Source organism: Galeopterus variegatus, unplaced genomic scaffold (genome assembly GCF_000696425.1).
Source record: "Galeopterus variegatus unplaced genomic scaffold, G_variegatus-3.0.2 Scaffold4393, whole genome shotgun sequence".
In the NCBI taxonomy this organism is placed as follows: domain Eukaryota; kingdom Metazoa; phylum Chordata; class Mammalia; order Dermoptera; family Cynocephalidae; genus Galeopterus; species Galeopterus variegatus.
The window spans coordinates 183,293-191,551 of record NW_007730504.1 but is presented as its reverse complement, the minus strand read 5'-3'; the positions used below and the strand labels follow the sequence as shown (position 1 = coordinate 191,551).

At 44.0% G+C, this 8,259-nt stretch overlaps 1 protein-coding gene across 1 annotated transcript in view; it reads left to right on the top strand.

Annotated features, from left to right (window-relative positions):
- Positions 1 to 2,308: 2,308 nt before the first annotated feature.
- Positions 2,309 to 8,259, top strand: part of CCDC50 (coiled-coil domain containing 50) — a gene marked incomplete at its 5' end in the record, with an annotated part of 32,546 nt that continues 26,595 nt past the window's right edge. Inside the window, one exon of the mRNA XM_008587429.1 lies at positions 2,309 to 2,399. Coding sequence (XP_008585651.1) covers positions 2,309 to 2,399 — 91 coding nt within the window. The remainder of the gene's footprint in view (positions 2,400 to 8,259) is intronic.

The following is an 8,259-nucleotide window of genomic DNA, read 5'->3' as shown; positions in this document are numbered from 1 at the left end:
ATGGGAAGGATGAAATGCTACAGATTTTAATGAACTGGAACCTTTCACTTAGTCTGGGTCCTGAGGCTGCTGTCCAAAGTGAGGTTTATGGATTGTTTACTACTTCTTTCTCAGTTTTGTTTCCTCAGGATTCTGTTTAATTAGCTAACTGAACCAGAGATGGTCCTTCTTGGAAACATGGTTTGAAATAATTAAGATCAGCTGAAACTTCACTGCTTTATTTTCTGTAACAGGAGATACATCTGTGTGTTACTTGTGACGTTTAACACTTCAGTTGGATTTGCCTTCTCTGCTCTGCTCTCTTCCCATATATGATCACTTTGCATGTAGTCAGTAGTTGCTTACTCCTGTACGGATTTTACATTAATTTGGGAGGTCCAAGTAGAGAAGTTTTTGAAAACAGAGACCATGATTTTGTGTTTGATTAATTATTTTAAGTGAGTGAATGAAAAGAGGAAATAGAAATAGCTCTGAGTAGATTTATGTTTATTTTCATTTCTTTGGCTTGAGTGGATAAGATTCCTAGAATATTAGACCTGTAATATGAAGTAATTAAGCCAAACTTTTTCATAGCTGATAAAATGGCATAGGAGAGCATGATTCATGGTAAACAGTGGTAGAGACAGGACCAGAAATCAGGTCCACAGACTACTTGTCCAGTGATTTTCCTACTGATTCTAAAAAAAGTTTTGCTATTTCTGGCTGTGGTTTCTGTCTGGTGTTCTCTGGTTCTCTTTCTGCCTTGTATGTGCACACTTGTCTACTTCCACCTACATCTACCTGTTTCCAAACATGTTCAAAATGACTATTTTCTTATACAAATGAAAACAATTTTTATCCCCTTACTTTTGTTAGAATAGAATACTTGGGTTTCATTTCCTGCAGAGAAGTTAGGATATTCTTCTCTCCCAGCCCCTAACTCTTTAATTACAAACTTCCATTAATGTGTCTTGGTTGGAATATACAACTAAGACTGAGACTCATTGAGAATTTAAGTTCAATTGGCAGGTGAGGATGAGGGGATATATTTGTTTAGCAGATGAACTGCATATATAAATCACAATTGAAATTTTATTCTTGAGTCTTTTCAGATAGCCAGCTCTAAGTGTGTTTTTCTTTATCTTTCCTACTTACCAGGTTTGTGTAAAAGATTGGTTCTTCAGGGCTATCACATTCTGAGTTGTAAGCTGCCCATTGATTTTTATTGAAACCCTAACGAGGCTTGTGTACCTAGGGGCAAATTCTGTAGCCATTTCTGAAAGAACCAAATTCCATGTTCTGTGAGAACTGGTGTAAAACAGTTCTCTTTTTCTTATAAAAATGATTTGTCTTGTTTCTTCCACCAGAATGTATTGTGAGTTTCTGAGGGCAAGATGAAAATGTACTCATTTTTGTAAATTTAATGTGTTGGACATAGTACCTGGCCCATAGTAGGTGTTGTTTACATTTTTGTTTAGTCCACAAATGCCAAAACCAAACAAACAAACAAGCAAAAAAATACTATGTTAGTAGCAGTATTGTAGCATCTGATTTTCTTCGTGGCCAGAATGTTAGGAAAACTGGCCTCCGCCAGAAAGGCCTGTACTGGGAACCGAAGTTAGGGAATATACACTGTTTTTTCCCCCTTTAAAGCATAATTTTTTAGTGTTCATTGTTGAAACTGAAAAAAAAAATATGTAGATAATTAAAACATTTGTAAAAATTATTTCAAGATCATACCACCACCTCTAGGTCACCACAGTATTATTGACATTTTAGTGAGCTCGTTCCCAAACCTTTTCTTTGCATCCTCTTTTGTTTTTGTTTTTTTGCTTTTTTTGTAGCTGGACAGTGGATCTGAACCCATGACCCTGGTGTTATAAGGCTTTGCTCTAACCAACTGAGCTAACCGGCCAGCCCTTTGCACTCTCTATTTGGATATTTGTGGATATTTATCTTGTAGTCTACATCACCTTTGCAGAATCGTGAGAAAATGTGCTTGTCTTTCTGTAGAGCAGCCCCAGTAGGGTGAAGTGATGTGGTAGTATAGAAGAAGCACTGAATGGAGCTTTCCATTGTAATGTCTGGGGTCAGGTTCCAGTTCTACCATGTATTTTCTTTATGATCTTGGGGAAGTGATTTAACTTTTCTGAGCCTCAATTTTCTCTTCTGTAAAATTTGACGGTATCAACCTCTTTGCATCATTATCCTATGAATTGAGATAAAAATAAGTATGCTCATAATGAGTACTCAATAATTTGTGTTTATTTTTAGGAAAAAAAAATATTCCTTATTTTCTTTTCATGTTTTCACCTTTTTTTTTTTTTAGTGAACAGCAAGACTGTGAAATTGCTCAGGAAATTCAGGAGAAGCTGGCTATTGAGGCAGAGAGACGGCGCATTCAGGAGAAGAAGGATGAGGTACAACTTAGTTAATGCCCCTTCAACCCATGGAGGAAGGGGTGCTCAACACTGGAGCAGTTACTTTTTGTATTCATGGGCTTAACATAGGGTTGCTGGATGGGCGGTAGAAAGCTCTTCATTTGGGGTGCCGTAGTGCAAGCATTGTTCCATGGGCCTCTGTTTATTACCTTGTGATTAGTTATGTAAGTGGTGAAGTCTTGAGAGATGATAATGGATAAATTGACATAAGGTATTGTTGGGAAAATATAGGAAAATGATCAGGGCCCCTCAGATGTTCAGAATGTTGCCGAGCATTTGCTGTGAATAGGTTGTGTGGGTGGAGTTAGTGCACCTGCACAGCACCACCACCTTGGCTGGAGTTTACTGCCTCATGGTCACTGCCGCATACAGCCATACTTTCCAACCTATGGCTTCCAAGGACCTGTTTGCTGGTTGCCTAGCTCATAGACCTGTGTGTAAGAGGTCTGGTGACCCAGCCTGGTGTGTGACGGGTCTGGGGACCCAGCCTGGCATGTGAAGGGTTTGTGACCCACTCTGTGAACGGGCTTGAGGGGTCTGTGAGTACCAGACCCAGCCCTAGCTCGACAATTGGCGACACTGGCAGGATTCTGACAGAGCCATAGCACTACAGTTGGCCCAGTCAGCAGGATTACGGGCAGGTAAAAGAGCTCCACAATTGGCATCATGAACAGGATTAAGAACGCTACAATTGGTGACATCGGCAGGATTCCGACATTACCCATAGCACTACAGGTGTGAATTAGTTTCCTAGGACTGCTGTAACAAATTACAACAAACTTGGTAGCTTAACCCAACAGAAATTTATTCTGTCACAGTTCTGGAGGCTAGAAGTCTAATCAGGTAGAAGTAGCTGGGTCATGCTACTTCTTGGAAAGGATCCTTCCTTGCCTCTTTCTAGCTCCCAGTGACTTCTGGAAATCATTGGCATTCCTTGGCTTGTAGCTGCATCACTTTAGTTTCTGCCTCCATTGTTGCATGGCCTTCTTTCCTGTTTATATCTTTGTGTCTTTCTGTTTTTTTATGAGGATAACAGTCATTGGATTGAGGACTTATCCCAATCTAGTATGACCTCCGCTTAACTAATTATACCTGCAAAGACCCTATTTCCAAATAAGATCACATTCTGAGGTTCTGGGTAGAATTGAATTTGCGGGGGGGGCACTATTCAGCTCACTACAGCGTGTCTTTTCCTTGGTTATTCTTGCAACTTTAGAGAGAGAGCAAGCCTTGAGCAGAGCCTGAACAGGGGTTAGGGTGTAGCCCTTGTGAGCGGCCAGGAGTCGGCATTGCTCTCACCCTCTCTCTCCTTTTTCCTTGTGGGTTCACTTTCCTATGATCTCTTGGCCCAAAAAACTACTTTATTTCAATTTGTGTGTGTGTGCGTGTGTGTGTTTATATATAAATATTTTTTTTAATATGGAAAGTACTACTTTTATTTATTGGTATACATAAGATGGCCAACTCTGAGCATCTGGTGCAGCTCTCCAGCAGAGGCTCTGGTGCCTGCATATGGGCACACATGTTCTTCTGGGCAAGAACCACTGGGGGTCATGAGCACTAGGAAAAACAAGCAGCACAGCAAAAAGCCAAAGTGGTGGCAGGGAGTGAAGGAGTTTGCAGATTCTGACTGAGGAATTGAAGTAAACACAAAGGCACCAAATTGGGGTTTGGAGAGACCTGGCTGCTGGGGACGAGTCTGGTCAACCCAGCCAGTCAGGGACCAACATCCTTGTTTCTCCAACAGCTTATGGAACCTCAGGGTCACCCCCAAGGGCTTGGAGAGCTGCTGTTAGCCTGACTTTGGAGCTTCTAAGTGAACACTGTGCTTGGTGGGAAAGGAGCTGCAAAACTTGAGGTTGTCAGCCCTGCTGAGAGGGAGGCAGTGAAGGAGCTGGCTGGAGACAGGAAGGGCCAGAGCCCAGTGTGCTGGAATCCATTTTTCCTGGGCTGTGCAGTGAGCTGGAATCTCTGCCTCCCCTGTCGCAGTGGTGCAGGGAGCAGTCCTTCCTCTTACTGCCCACTCCCGAGTTCCATCCTGGCTGTCTGGGACTCGTAGCTGTCTAGTCTGCCAAGGTGGACATTATTCCTGCTGCAGCCAGCCTGGCAACCACGTGCTAGCCGTGGAGACTGCATTTGGATGGCCCTCACGCAGTATGAACGTGGGTCCGTCCCTGAAGGCACACTGTTAAGATCAGTTTGGCTACACAAAGGCCATTTCTTCCTATTTGGCGTGGAGAGTGAGATACTTTGGAGATGTAGGGACTTGCAGCCTGGTAAGCCTGCTTCTTAGAAACCAGAGACCTCTCTCCAAGTTTGGGCTTGTTTGGGCAGTTGTTCCCTGCAACCAAGGCTGCTGGAATAAAGAGCCCCACATCTGCTGGCTGGCTGGCTTTAACCAACAATAGAAGCAGAAACGATTATAGTCTTCACCCTCTCCCGCTTTTCGTTTTGGCATTACAAAGACCCAGAGACCAGGTTGCCCACCACTGCCACCTCCTGGTGCACCCACAGGCCCACCACTCTGCCCCAAGCTGATGTCTCAGAAGACAAGTCTGGTGCTGGTCAGGTATCATAAAAGGTAGCTCTGAGACTCAGCTGTCTTGGGGGTGGGGGGCTCAGAATCTTGAGTGTTTGTCTTTTTCCCAGAGGGGCGTGAACAGAGCCTCAAGGCCAAGGCTGGCAGATTTGGCCTTTTGGGGCCCTCTGCCAGGTGGGCTGTTCAGACGTTGTCCCACTCCCGAAATGGTACGAGTATATTGCTAAAGGTGTAAGTGAAGAGATTGTCAGGGAAAGTGGCCCCAAAGGAATGGCCCAACTACCTGGGCAAGGCCGTGCACATGCGGAGTGAAGGTTAAGAGGGTGGGAACTACAGCAAATGCCTGCACAACAGCCAGAAGTGCAGGGCAGTAGCCAAGCAGTAGTTGGATCAACTGCAGCAGCTGCCTGCATCCCACCCTCTGGTGGCTCCCAGGGGCAGTTTGGGGGCCCTGCAAACTAGGCCAGTTCTTTATTACTAGAAGTTAAATTCCAGCTAGTGGAAAGAAGCTCACACTCCCAGGGCCCCAACATAGAAACTCTCTCTCTGAACAACTCTACTTATTCTCTGCCAGACAGAGCTCTAGGCATGTGGAGGTGTCTGTTTCCCTATGCTGAGCCCCAGCAGCTTTGACTCTCCAATTTGGCTGAGTTCTGGTGGGCCCCGGTCAGGGGCGGGTTTGGGTTTGGAAGGGGACCAAGGTCACTTCTCACAGGGTACAGGCCAGCAGGAAGGAAGGCAGCAGGGACATCCTGCTCCTTTTGCTCCCAAACCCAGAGGCTTTTCAGGTGAAACTGGGCTCTGGGACTAGCGCCCTCCCTACCATACTGGTTGGTCCATTATGTGGGGGCTAAAGATGTTACTCTAAACTAGGTTAGATGGCACTGAAGCCAAGCTCTGAGGTTCCTGATTACGACTGCTATCAACTGTCCTTTTCCATTAAGGTGTCAGCTCTCAGCTGTCAGGACAGGATTCCTACCTCACCCTCGACAACCCAGGCACTGAAGAGGAGGATCTCTGCTCCACCCAGACCCCATCTCCTAGTAACTGTTGCCAGGCAGAGAGACCTCAGTGGACCCCTCCCTGGAGGAGTCCTACTGGGCCTTGCTTCCCCCATCAATAAAATTTCTCTCCTCACCTCTGGGGAGAACAGTCAAGCTGGACCTGGAGAAGCCCCTTCCTCTGCCACCTCTGCCCCAGGAAACTGGGAGCAAAACTGACTACTATTCCATCGTACAGACCAAGCAGGAGCAGTCCAGACACAGCACAGACATGCTGTCCATGCTTAAGAAACCTGCTCTTTTCAAGAATGTTGGCCTGAGCCACAGGTGGTCACCCAGATTTCCTGAGGTGAAACAGAGAGGGGAGCGGAAGCCCAGAGAGGTAGGAACATGGGGGGAGCATTGCCCCAGCAAGGCAAAGATATAGCTCCCTGCCAAGTCCCAGGGCAGGGTGTGGTCTGGGAGAAGTCCCTTCCAAGCCTGCCTGTAAAGGAAACCACCTATTCCTCATCCCCTTACCCAGCCCCTTGAGAGGACATGGTCTGTGGATCATTTAGCAAAGCAAAACCAGAGACCAGGGAAGGATTAGACCCAGGCAGCCACTGGCCCCAGGTCACAGTGGACAAGGGGAGGAAGAAATGCTGAATCTGGATTTGGAGGGAGTTCCGGGTTCCTTGAGCTTAGAGCACCAGCTGCAGGAGGACATTACCATGTGCTTCCTCTGCCAGTCCCTGGGCTTTTTACCTCTCTTCCAGTTCTGCAATTCCTTCTCATGTTCTCTTCTGGAAGGCCAGGAGCAGCCTTGGGTCCAAGATATTCTCCTCTGGCTATCAGCTGTTAATGTATGGAGGACCAGCCGTGCCACTTGACTGGGTACTCCAGCTTGCCTTTGTGGAGCCGCTTGCTCAGGATGCACTTGATGGAGAAGACATGCTTGGCCATGCTGCTTAGCTGCTCCATGCTGCTGCTCCAGCTCCCAACCGCGGTGCCCGCTGCCCTGATTTTGTATATATTTTTTAAGTTGTATTGTTTGTAAATCTAAAAATTACTGAAATTAACAATAGTGTTTTGTTTGTGAGATGACTTGAACTGACAGTTAACTATTATTTGCTTTTATGTTATAGTTTCAACAATTTCAGCTTACATTAATTCTGTGTCTGTTTTCTTTCACACCTATTATGGTGTTCTTAGCCACTGTCTTGGTTTATAATTGAGAAGAAAATGATTTATTACTTTTAATGGTAGGTTTTAATGGTAGGATGACCATATGATTTGTTATGTAACCAGAAACACTTTTGAGGGCTAAAAGGGACACTATTAATAATTACATAAACTGGGACTATACTGGGCAAACTGGCACATGTGATCACCCTATTCCATAGATATGATCAGAGTCATCAGTAAACTAGCCTACATACACTGCTACTTCCACTGAGCTACCCTTGTTCCTATAAGACTTATTCAGTGCCGGATGAGTGTTAGACACCTGGTGTGAGTTTATTTGTTTATTCAAGAAACAAACCATGATTATGTGATAATCAGTAAGAATTAGTGACTATTTTTGATCCTTTACATTATCAACACAGGAAGCTCTTTCTTACTACAGAATGTGTTGCCTCTCTATAGTAAAGACTTTGCTTTGGGGATGAAACAGGGAACTGAAAGAAGTGATTATATTTTGAAGACAGGAGAGCTTCTGTTTTAAAAATAACAGAGTAATGAAGTTGGCTTTTTATAAATGCTACTGCTATCCTGTGATTTTTTTTTTCTCCCCATTCAGGGAAAAACAGGATAGAAAGAGAAACCAAAACACTTTATTTTAGGCATATAAAATCTAAATAATAACCACAATGAGTAATCTCATGGTAATACTATATAAAATAAGTAATGTTAACTCCGTTTTTCAAATGAAGAAATTAAATCTTACGGAAGTGATTGGTCTCAAGTTATGGTAAGAAGCCAGTGAAATGTCTGTATAATTTAGGTATCCAGACTGCTTGACTTAGATATACTGTGGCACTACATAAAACATGTGAGCTTTGGAGTTAGACTGACCTGGGTTTGAATTGTAGCTCTTTAACTTTTAGCTATGTGACTTTCAGCATCTCACTTAACTAATCTAAGTTTCCAAAATAGGCATGTCATGATAGTTGTACATACCTTAAAGATTTAAATGAGATCATATATATAAAGTCTCTGGTACATATTAGTAATTGCTCTTTCCATTTTGCTTTCTTACCAGGTGTTTTTCCGCACAATTCAGCCACTTATAAGAATCCTAATTTCTCTTATAGAAATA